At 43.8% G+C, this 12464-nt stretch overlaps 1 protein-coding gene across 6 annotated transcripts in view; it reads right to left on the bottom strand.

The window, feature by feature from the left end:
* Nucleotides 1-12464, bottom strand: part of TENM4 (teneurin transmembrane protein 4) — a 352231-nt gene that overhangs the window by 104163 nt on the left and 235604 nt on the right. For all 6 annotated transcript variants that reach the window (XM_027781531.2, XM_055802888.1, XM_055802889.1 and 3 more), the window contains one exon: nucleotides 9534-9680. In XM_027781531.2, the coding sequence (XP_027637332.1) occupies nucleotides 9534-9680 (147 nt within the window). The remainder of the gene's footprint in view (nucleotides 1-9533; nucleotides 9681-12464) is intronic.

The raw sequence follows: 12464 nt of genomic DNA, 5'->3' as shown, positions 1-12464 counted from the left end.
TCTACAGTTATGGTGTTTAAATAGCATGCAAAAAAATACGACCAACCAAAATACAAACCAACCAGAAGTTTTGAAAATCGGGAACTACTGGGGTCATTGTGGAGGACTCAGGGCTGTGTCTTGCTTTACATGCCCACCAGAGCTTCAGGTGGACAGAGGGATCACTATCCCTGCTATTTACCGAGAAGGAGTTGCAAGACCAAAGCCAAACATCATTTTCTTCTCCAAAAATCCAAACAATAAACTGAACCCGTTCCAGGTGTGTTAGAAGAGAAACATGGTTGGTATGGTGAGCACCACATGTGCCAGGTGGTTGGTTAAACGAGACATGTTCCTTTCCACCTGAGCATGCAGGATGGGACAGGCAACGAGTAACTAAAGGGGTTTTGTGACTGTCTTCCTCACCTGTAAGCCTTCACGTCCAGACCTTCCAGCTTCCCTGAAAGCCTGCTTTGGTAGGAATTGATTGAGATCCTAAAGCACACAACGAGCCACTGCCTGACAGGAAAAACTGTGTGCCTATGGAACACCACTGCTTATTAGAAGAGGCAGGTCTCTTGGCTTACTTTTAAACTATGATGAGATAAGCATGACATATTCCCTCCCCAGAACAAAAAACAATTGTCACACTCACAGCCATTACTATCCTACAAAATAATTACTCTTCAGCTGCAACGGGGCTACTACCACTGCGTTCCTTGGGTTGCTGCTGCACTTGCTGGCTGCAAAGTGCTCACAAATCCCACAGCAGTCTCGTTCCTCTCTCAAGTCCCAAGCAGTCTGGCTTCCAAGTCCCTCACCCACCACTGTGCAGCGCCAACAAGGTGTCAAGGATTAGAGTTTTGTACAGAAGCAAAGGGCTGGTTTTGAGAGACTGCTTCTGCAGTAAACAAGATCAGCCAAGAGCTATTAAAATTTCAAATTAGCTGTGAGTTTTCCTGGCCCCGCAATTGTGTTGGCTGATTTAACGGGCGGTGTCTTAGCTTTTCTACAGAGTTATGGATGCTGCAACAAAAATCCGTCATGCTAACATCAACAATAGAATGCAAACAACCTTCAGCCAGAGGTGTTATTGTGTGTTTAAGCTGATTCTGTCAGGTACTGCACGTCAAGTGTCAGGCTGGAACAGGCAGACCATGGGTAGGGATGGACCCGCTCCTGTGCAGAGAGCATCCTGTGGATGATGCACATCAGGAGACCCAGGCACGTGGGCAGTCGGGAGGACGTGAGCCTAAGGAGCCTCATTAGGGTAAATCTGGGAGAGCGTACAAGACAAACTCAAGGGTTGCTCCTGCTAAAGATCTTGAGACTTTTTGCCACTGCCTGCAGTGGGAAGAGTCTCTGTGAGGAACTGTACTAAGCAAAGCAAAACTAGAAAGAGAAATAACAATAAAACTCCATTGCCTTTCAGGAGTATCTCCATTCCCAATGAAAGCATAACATGCACTGATACAAATAATTGCACCTCTCACCTCATCCAGGTCTTATTCACTTTCCTTCCTGTGCCATTCACCAGGCAACATTATCTCTTTTTGTGGGGACAGCCTGTCTTGTCCTGTGGTGCTTTTGGCTGTATTACTGGGAGAGTTTGAATAGGGAGGGTTTAAAATGCAGATGCTCAAAGGTAAAGCTAACAAAGTGTTAGCCTTACCTTTGAGCAAATCAGGTTTTACCCTTCCAGAGCTAGTCTAAACTCCGGTGAAACAAAGACTGAAGGAATGGCTCAGTACTTCTGCACGAAACACAAGTTACTGTTTTTGTGAATGTTTGTGCTGATGAAGGTTTACAGGAGTAACGGTGTTCTGCTCTGAGTTGAGGACCAGCACTCAATTTACTTCAAGTGCATTTGGGGAATAAATAGGTTTTACGCTAGCGCTTCGTAGACACCAATTTTACCTATTCAACAAAAGAGTTGTAGCTTTTGGCCCCACTGTAAGGAATCAAAGGGAATCAAAACACAAACATAAGGAAGAATAGCAACGTGACTGTCAACCCCCTGTGATCGCGTTAGCTCTTATGTTCTCTTTGCTCTTTCTATCCCCCATGCTCTGTTTTGATTTTGCCTAAACAAGCTTCTCACTGGTTGTATCCTGGCTAAATTAGATTACTGGCTGCCTGGGAAAGGAATAGCTCTCACATCTTACTCTGTGCTCAGCATGTGTTTGCACGTTCAAAATAATAGTCATACATAATAGTGATCATGTATTTGAATTACAGGAATCCTCAGTCTCTAGTGCAGAAGCGGAGCTCCACAGTGCTAGTCATTACAGAAATGCTCTGCAAAAAGTGCATCCTAATCCAGAGCTACGTTCTTGTTTAAAAAAAAACATCTGAAAAGAAAAAGAATGGAAGCAGGAGGAGAAAGTGACAGAAAGCACACGATAATCACCACTAGCTGGGCACAAACCAGAGCTATCATAACGTGTTTAGAGTCTACAAGTTCACAGCATCCCCCTGCTCATCGTTGCTCTGGAGAATACAGTTGATGCGGCTGGCTTTGTGGGTTTCTTCCTTTCTCCAGGCAGGCTTTTAACGAAGGGACACTTAGTCATTGCACAGCAGCAAAGCAGCGCAGGTATCAGGCAGTGTGATGTTTGCAGTGAAATTCATGAAGCTGAGCAAGGTACGTGAGGGCCCTTCCGAGCAGAGGAGCAGCCAGCATTCAGACAGGGCGTAAGTATATGTTGCGTAACCTGATCAATGGGCCTGCAATACCACACCAGAAATTGCTTCCTACAGGAGCCAAAGCACCTCTCCAAAACCGATTCCTCTGAGAAAAAGGGACTCGCAGCTTAGAAAATTTTTGTGGGAACAATGGGTTCACAGCCTCAGCAGCTGAAATATCTTTGTCACCAAGGTCTCTCGCTTTCCTAGCAAGTGTTTCAAGTGTTACGCTACTGCTAATAGTTCACCCTAAACATATTCTGTGGACTGGATCCAAGGCAATTCAAGCAATCACCTCAGCACAGCTCAGCAAGGTGTCTCAGGTAACTCGGATATAGGCAGGTTTCTCAAATCCTGGTCAAGAGAAAGTGGCCATGTGCTCTGTGCACCCTGAGCACACTTGTGGCAAAACCTTAAGGCTTTTAAGGGGACTTTCTGCCCCACAGAGTAGACAAGAGTTTGTCTCAGGTGCTAAAGCGGGTCAGTAGAGCTTTCCTGAATTTCTCCTTTGAGCTTAGGGCCCAAACACTGTTTAAGCATCTTTTCAGGGGCAGAAGTGCTTTATGAAATGCGTGTCCAAGCCTGTCTTTTCTGAAGATGTCACCTTTTCTTAATTCTTATATACCAGCAGTGCCTCCTTCCCATGAGTAACTTCCCTCATTTCAGCAGACAATGGTAGGTTTCTTTCAACACAGAGGACGCTTTTATGGTTTCTTTCTAAATCTGTTAATCAAAGGCATTTCACTAAGGACAAATCAAAAGTACCAGGAACTCTCTGAAGCTGTCAAGACAACCCACAGCCACTGCTAGACCCTCAGTTCACAACACATCATCCGCTGTAATGGCACCACCTACACCTCTTCTGGATGCTGTAATGCATGGGTTTGTACCCCCTCCTGATGCTGTAATGCATGGGTTTGTACCCCCTCCTGATGCTGTAATGCATGGGTTTGCATCCCCCCTGACAGCCCGAGTGCTAACAACTGTCAGCAAGTGATACCCAAGTGTCACCGTCCAACACAGCATCAGCAAAGACCTGAAACCTGAAAATGCGAACCGGTCATTCTGTTCTCTTGCTAGAGGAAAGGTTGATTAGCAGTCATCATAAAACAGAGGAAGAAAACAACAAATTACACCAGCTAGCCAATCTTTTCAGGTACAGCAGACTTCTTCAACTTTTTAGCAGTGCTTTGTGGTTCCTCCAAGACGACGCTGTTGTTTGACTAGATCTATCTGTGACGGCAAATGCTAATTTAAGATGGTTGTTTTCCCAGGTGTGTTCAGATCTCAACACTTCCCTTCATAAATGTAGTTACCACATTAATGCATCATTTTTTACAGTTTCAAGGAAGCAGACAGCTCCCACACCAAGCCCAGGAGGCAGTCTTCTTGTGGTATAAAAGCCTTGCAGGCATGAAGTAAAGGTTCATATCAGTGTGCAAAAAGAAAAAGAAAATACCAGAAAGCACCCCACCACCTTGTCTAGATCTCATGCATTTTCAAAGACAAAGGATTGCATTCCGGGGTTCTCCTGGATTCTTTACAATTCCCTTTAGAACCCTGATGCTACCTTCAGGTGTAACTCTGTGTACTGGCAAAGAGCAATGCAGACCCCTGCCAGCTCTCTAACACATGATTTGGCATGTGGTGAACAGATGGTGGACACATGGGTGTTAAGAAGGCCAGTGTGCAGTGCCAAAATTTCTCTTGCCAAAGCATTTGAAATGCTGCTGTCCCAAAGCATTATGCACGTCTCCACCTTACTATGAGCACTACCTGATCCTTGGATGGGCAAGCAAGACACGACGCATTACTCTGTGGAGTTGCACCAGCGGGCTATGGTACAGTTAAACAAACAGCACTGATTTGCCTCAGAAAACCCATTCCTAAATGACATTGTCCCTGAAGTGAGAGCTGGTTTCTAGTGGCAGCAATAACTAATACTCAGGGCTACAAGGAAAGGGAAAAATCCCATGTGTGGTGGCTTGGTGGCTCTGACCTGCTCGCTGCTCCAGGGTTGGAAAACAGGGAGTTGTTCTGGCCCAGGATAACAGAGGGCAGGAAAGCGTAAGGATTGCTCTACCTGCTAGCTCTTGGGTAGCATCTGGTGGAGCTCAGACTGAACTTGCAAAGGCAAAACGTGTACACTGGAACCCTGTGCTCACGCTAGGCTAAATGAACTGCACGTAGCTGTCACACAAACTGAGGGGCAGAGGTTTTGCTACTACAGCTCTTGCAGGAAAAGAGAACAGGATGGTTTATTTTTTTCACTCCCAAAGGAAGATCATTGACCAGGTGACATGTAAGAGAAATGAAGTTGCTGTACTTCTGTGTAATGATGTGCAATATACGCTGGGACAGGCCAATGTTATTTGACTGGGAAGATTATCTATCTGTCCATCCATCTGCCTGTCTACCTATTTAAACTACCCTGCAGTAATCACTAATACAGCCTTTGGAAGTGCTTACATTGGGAAGAGGCAGCAGAGAACAGCGGACAACTGAACATCAACCTCTAATGAATATGAAGGGTTAGATAATATTAGGAACACTTATATTCCAGATGTGTTTTTCACCTGAGAAAGACTTTTGCCTTTCACAGGTAAAGTAGATTCACTTTGGGCACAGTTCAGCAGCTGTTTTGCAACTGGAATTGCTCAAAGCAAATGAAAAATGAGGTCAGTTTTACTTCCCAGAGAACCAGAAAACTTTACCTTACTTGGCTTCTCTGGAAAAGCCTAAAACAATAAAAAAAGCCCTCAAGTGAAGTTATTGTGTTGATCAGACAGAACTTTCAAACAAAAAAAAAAAAAGTGATTTAGTTTAATATCTGTAATTCTCTCATGGTTTCAGGACAGTGTGGTGTATCCAGACAGTGAAATGGGGAAATGGCCAACTCTGGCTCTCAATGTGGAAGGAATTGTCCAGTTACATGACTCCTCTAGTGCAAAAGTGGTTAACACAGCATCATTGCCCAATAGCATATCTGTGAGACTGTGAAGAATATCCTCTCCCTCTCCACTTTTCCTGTACACTCTGCTCAGAGGAACTAACAGAGGAGTCTACAAATGCAGTGAAGCCCACATTTAGCCTGTAGAATATCAGCCTCTTCTCAAGGCTTTGTCAAATGTCATTAACTCCACTTCTAGGACTTGTCACAGAAGATAATTTCCTTGGTCTTTTAAACCTTCAAACTTCTTATTCTTCAAGCACATGACAGAGCACTCAGCGTGGGGTGAGACAGGACTACTCTCAGGTACTGAGTTTTTGCAGCCATGAATTAGAGAGGTTATTTTCTGCCAAAGAGAGGCAAGAACCGCTTTTCTCAGCTTTTTTTTAAGAAAACACCTCCCATTTGTTGTAATACAGTCAGCCTCTTAGGTCAAATGTGTAAAATCCTAGCCTTTTACCCAGCCTGTTCAAGCTGTGCCACTGCACTGTTGTTCTGTGACTGATAGTGGATGATCACCTGCTCTCAGTTACTTGCCACAACTCCTTTCAAGTTGATGGGCTTTGTGTTTTAAAAGTGTAAATAAAGGGGACCTGGCTGTGAAACCTAAGTGCCGGCTCTGACAAATGACATTCGTGCGCAGAGAGGGGACTGCTCTCCGAGACACCCGAGCAGAGATTACATTTCACCGTGCCTCTCTTTGGGTGACTTCTGCTTAGCTTGTTATTGTTTACAGGAACAGCCTTCAGATTTTAGAGTCCAACACACCCTGTAATTTGGTACCCGTCTCCCTCAGGGTATGAGTAGGCTGGGATCTAATCAAAGATTCTGACTTCAGCTCCCATTATCCTGAGGGATTTCCGGCTGCAGGGATGTTGATTAGCAGACACTCCATACCACAGCTAGGGAACCAGCTTCCAACCAGCTCAGGCAGACAGAACCCTTCCCCAAGTGTGAATGGCCCCACGGTGGTGTCTGAGCTTCAAGTGATGTTGCTCTGAGCAGAAAATGACTCGAAGGGCAGCGGTCACCGACCAAATGTGGGCCCCTACGAGGTGATATCTGAAATAGCTCAGAGAGATGATGCCCTAAATCTATTTCTCTCCATTGATGGTACCCGCAGTGACTAGCTCAGATGTTTGACTTGTAAAGCTTCATGAAAGGACTGCCATCTCCATTGCCTACGCTCATGTGCACATAAAGACAAATTCCGCAACAGCCCTGAAACCCTTTACGGTGAACCAAAATAAACCACCTTTCTCCAGCATGCATCACTCCAGAGAATCTTGACAGGATTCCAAAAGAGGAAGAAGCTATAATGTTCTTACACATACTACATGCTCTTTTAAGAGGCATCTCTTCAGCGCTCTTTGAAGCACAGCAGTTTCCCAGGGTATAATGTTTGTGGTGACAAAGTGGCTGCATCAAACATGGGCTCAATTCTGCTTCTAAACACAGGTGCCTAGTGTTATTTGAGTTGCCTTTGGATATCTGAGAAATCCAAGGGCAGATGTCACACACAAGATTATATCTCTCTCTCTCTCTATGTCTATGCCTATGTCTATGTCTATGCCTATGTCTATGTCTATGTCTATGTCTCTATCTCTTTATCTATATCTATATCTATGTCAATGCTCTACTAGAGATCCCAGTTATTGTGAAGGGAAAGCCAGAAGCCATCTGGGGTACTCTAGGATGTCTCAGATGGTCCTGGACAAAAGGCAACAGTCATTAAGTTGGAACACAGAAAATTATGATTAGATATTAGGAGAAAAAAATGTTTACGATAAGGATGGTCATATACTGGAGCAGGTTCCCCAGAGAGGTGAAATCTCCATCCTTGGAGGTGTTCAAGAGTTGAGTAGATGCAGCCTTGAGCAACCTGATGTAATTAAAACTGCTTTGAGCAGGGGGTTGAACTAGGTAACTGTTGGAGGTCCCTTGCAACCTAAATTGTTCTATTAGATGTTCTACAAATGTCTCCATCTGCCTTGCTATAAAAATCAGCATAAAAACTAGGAAACAGGTCCAGAATCAGCCTTTCTTCACAAGTCCGTGTAACTACATTTGAATCCTTGTGCTAAACAAGGAACTCAGGCTTCAAAGCAGAAATACTTCACCACTGCTGGTGCCCCTAAATCTTGTGGGTTGAAATTCTAGATTTGAACCCACAAATAAAAAATGATCCCTAAAAATGTATAAAAATCAAGTCAAGAAGGTAAATGTACTCCCCTGTTCCACTTTCCAGCTGAGGAGAGTCCTTAGCAGTAATGTAGGGAAATCAAAGGAATAGCATAGCGTATGATGGATTATCTGTAAACTGTAATGTACAACATGTACATGTATTTTTTTCTTTTAATGCACCAAGAGTAAAGTTAACACTCATCTGTGGGCTCTGACACATGGATAAGCTGTCACAAAGCAACGTGTTCCAACCTATCAGTTGCTCTGCTCTAGCTGTGTACACCACTGCTCCACACAAGTTCACCAAATGCAAGTTAGCAGCTGATGCGCGCTAACTTGTAAACAAGACGATGCCTTTTGTCTTTCCCGTCCACATCTGCTGTCCTGCAGGCTAGCGAGGCAGCAAACGGATCAATTCAAGGTGAGGGTAAACCAGCTACAAGGTTAGAATCTTCAGCCAGGAGCTACGAGGAGATGTTCAGTCTGGTCATGCTCTATTTTGATGTTATACACTTGTGGTCTACATTGTGTGTTAGGCTGGGTTACTCCTTTTCCCTCCCTCTCTTTCCAAAAACTTCACCCTTTTTTATTTTGTGTTTGTTTGTTTGTTATTTTTCTCCATGGAAACTGGGATTATCCTTGGCTCTATTTGTCATATTTTTACACATCTGATGCGATGAAATTTATTGCTGCCCTGTGTCAGCTATAAATAGGAAAGACGAATACAGTGACACTCAGTTTCGTGTCAGGCAAAAAGCGACCTTTGTTTTATAGTGTGTACTCTTTGTATGGTTCTCCAAATTTTTCAGTCTTTTCTAAAGGGATAATTTGGTTCATTTGCCATGCCAGATGTGCAGCAATATTTTAAATATTCAATCAGAATCCCAGTTGCTGTGAAGCAGATAATCACAGTCTTGGCTTGGCTATTTTTATTTTTTTTTAAACTATACTGTTCTTGTGAATATGATAAAACAGAGGCTTGCAAAATGCAGTCTCCACTTCACAGTCTGGGTCCTGGCCCAGACTTGTGGTTTACAAAGCCTTTTGCTGAGTGACAACAAAACAAATTATGCAGTCTCCCTTATGCCTTAAATTTAATATCTCATCTCCTGCCCTCTAATTCAAACCTTCACACTGCACCAGGGTTTCCTTTGTAATGAGATAACTCTGAATATTAAGTTTGCATTACGCAGAGCTATTATTCACATGCCTGACATCATTACATATGGAACTGTAATCAATAAAACATGGCTTGAGAGAGATTGGATGGCTTGTGGGCATGAGGATCAGTCACTGAAGCCTCTAAGTTTCTGCAATACATCCATCCCAAGTCAGTAGTGACCTACCAGAGAGCCTCGATGAAAACCTCAGGCAGTGAGGCCAAAGTTCGAACAGTCAGGGACGTTTGCTATCTGAGGTGGTCCCATCGTGTCACTGCTGAGCCACTCGGCTGGGGTGGAGTGATAGGACGAGTGCACAGCCTCTGCCTGCTCTCTAGTATATGGACTTGATTTGAGTATAAACAAATGTCCCTCTTCAGCCCTGGCACCCCAAGTCCAAATCCATTTCATCTGAGTTCAAATCCACTCTGGCTGAGTCAGCTTGGCAGACTTCCCTGTCTCCACCAGCTGTCAAAAAACAATCTGCCCTGCAGAATCAAGCCCAGCTGACTGTTCACTGTGCAAGGTTTATAGGCTCTGTGAAGCCTGACATATCACATGTGCTCATGTCCTACCTCCATCGTTGTCTTTCCCATCACCGCATGCTGTCTCCATGGAAGTATCGCAGCCCGCTCCTCTCCAGCCCAGCTGGCAGACACAGTGCCAGCCGTTCATGTCCAGGGTGCATCTGCCATTGCCGTTACACAAACCAGGGCATCCCTCTGCAAGGCAAACAGCCACACATTCACACGCATTGGAAAGATAAAGCAAAACAGCCTGGAAAGGGGCTAATTAAATAGCTTTTTCTCTTTGCCTTCTGTTTATTTCTCCATTCCCACTTGGTGTCTTCCCACCTGGAGTGAACTGTCCCAGTTTGGTATCAGAATGGTGGTGACCAACTAAATGGGCTGCTGTTCCTGGCTCTCCCAGGAAGTCCTCAACGTACGGCCTCACTAATTGGACCGAGGGAATGGTGAGCTTCAGGGAGGCAATGAGATTTTCCTGCTTCATTGGTTGTAAACCCCACCGTGCTCTCCAAGGATTTGCTATGTAAGACCAATATTTGGGGTTACCTAAATTGCATGCAGGGTTAAAGTTCCCAGCGCCCACTGGGATAAAGCAGCTGGCTTTCAGCAGTACTGAGATCTCCAACTGGTAAGAAATCAAAGCCAGCTGGAAAAGGAAGGCAGAAAATATTTGGAACCCCCCCAGTTTCCCTACTGTAGTCATTTTGGGCGGCATTCATCTCATCCCATTATAATCAATCTATAACAGAGATACCTTCAAATCTCTCTGTAGTCAGCAGAGAAACAGACTGTCCTGTGGCACAAGTCTCCCATTACGTGTTTGTTAGATGCCCACATTGATGAGCTGAAGCTTTGGAAACACCCGTTTCTCCCCAGTGACTACAGCAAGCCCGGCACAGAGGCAGGCGTTTTCTTTTACAGGTGATAAAACTTACGGGGGGATGAACACCAAGCTCCCAGTCTGCTCACTGAGGTTTGATTTTCTCATCTGATGACCTCCTGCTGAGATTTCGGTCCTTTCCCCCCAGAAAAATAGAAGAGCAATTCCCACAGTAAGCAGCGGTGTAAGGGAGGCTGCTTCACTTATACAGTTCTGTTTGTTGTTTTTTTTTCTACCTGCACAGCTCAAAAATCTTTACCAAAAAGCCATCAGAAATGTAAGAGACATTTTACAGCTTATGAAACTGAAGTACAAGGGACTGAAGTGACTGTCAAGGTCACTCAGCAGGACTGATTATACCAGGAACACAGTTCAGTCTTCCTGAGCCCTGTTTTAAGGCCCTCTCTATTTATACATCTGTTGGGCAATCCTGCCATGAATTTTGAGTTTCTTTAGGCCCGCCGCTTTGCAAGCCAGGTTTGTTTGTGAAACTGAGCAAATGAGACGGACTGATCCTGCCTGGCCTGAAGTGTTACAACGCGATGGCAAAGAGGTGTGCATCACTGCAACATCTGGCTGGCCGCATGACGCACTACTGCTGCCCAGGGAAGTGCTGAGATGGCATGCAGAGCACCGCGCGTCATCGAGTGTCCTGCGCTAGGGAAAGGTCATCCTGAAACACTTTTTCACTCCAAGAGTTGTTTCATGGTGAACTGAATTTTTCTAGGATTATTTTTCTAACAAGTGACAGATTTATAGGGACCAAATGGAAAAAGAAACAAAGGTGGTAAGGAAAACTCCTTTAAAAGTTTCTGAAATATTATTTTTTTTCATTTACAAAGATATTTGTTGAATTTTAGTCTTTTAAAATGTGTATTCTGCAGCTGTGAGGGGCATATAACATGTGTGCGTATGTGTGAGCATGCTTGTGTGTGTGTGTGTGTATTTTGGTATTTATACACTATATTAATATTTATATACTACAGAGGAGCTATTTATAGGCAAGACTGCTTGAAATTCTTCATCTTAATACCCTGACTTCAGTTACTTACAGTAGTATCAAACCTTTAACCATCTAACCTGGTATTTTCTTATGCTAGAGTGAATTTATGTGTTTGTTGCCTGTACATACTTTCAGTACAAGCCGAAAGCATTCAAGTGTTTTGGAGAATGAGAGAGGAAGAAGTGCATTACTTGTTAAAATAACCTGCTAAAATTAGTTAGCTAGGTAGGTAATCCCACCCAGGAGTAGATAAATTCAGTTTGGATGGGGCTATCCTGGTGGTAGACAGGACTTTTTTCCCCTCCTTATAAATCTGCCTATATTTGTCTAGATGAAAAACCTCTCAAGAATTCTCACTTTATGTGTATTCTGCAGGGCTCCGTTAGAGCTTGGCTGGTCCATCACCATTGATCACACCTCATGTTTTTACTGCTTAGACTCTTTATAACCATCCTAAAAACTTCTTTTCTATCCTGCAGTTGCAGAGGCTGTGCAGGAAATTCCCTGCAAAGGTGCTGTGGTGTGGACGTCTACAGAAGAGCAGTGAGAACCAGGAGTTGGGTGATGAGAAATTGAAGACACCACTACAGAAGGATGAGAGAAGGTGGCTTGGGAACTGCTAGATTTTTAAACCAACAAGTAGTGTTTATTTTCTGGAGCAGACTCTTATTTTCTGCAATGGGAAGAAGATAGGTTTTAGAAGTTTTTTGCTGAGAGATAAAGACCAAAAGTCTCCTTGGTTTGGTTCCAAGCCAGGACGCAGATCCAAATCCCAGAAACAGTTTAAGCTAGGCTTATGAGGTTTCCGCATATTGAAAATTCAGAGGAAAAAAAGGGATTCCATTTTATTGTTGTTGTTTTAATTATATTTTGCATTTCATAATCTTTGGAACAAAGATACCAAAAGCAAAGATCTAACATTATTAGATAGAAAAGATACTGTAGTGATTGATCACTTGCTCTGAGACTGATAAAAACAAATGATCTTCAAATGTCTCATGTGAGAAGTGTCCAACAAATATAAGGAAAAACTAATGTAAATGCAGAAATTAGGAGCTCCAATGGAACTGCATGTGCTCTACTCTTCCAGGACTAG

Source organism: Falco peregrinus, chromosome 4, assembly GCF_023634155.1.
Source record: "Falco peregrinus isolate bFalPer1 chromosome 4, bFalPer1.pri, whole genome shotgun sequence".
Lineage (NCBI taxonomy): Eukaryota > Metazoa > Chordata > Aves > Falconiformes > Falconidae > Falco > Falco peregrinus.
Note: the sequence above shows the minus strand (reverse complement) of the source record. Positions and strands in the feature narration are given on the sequence as shown.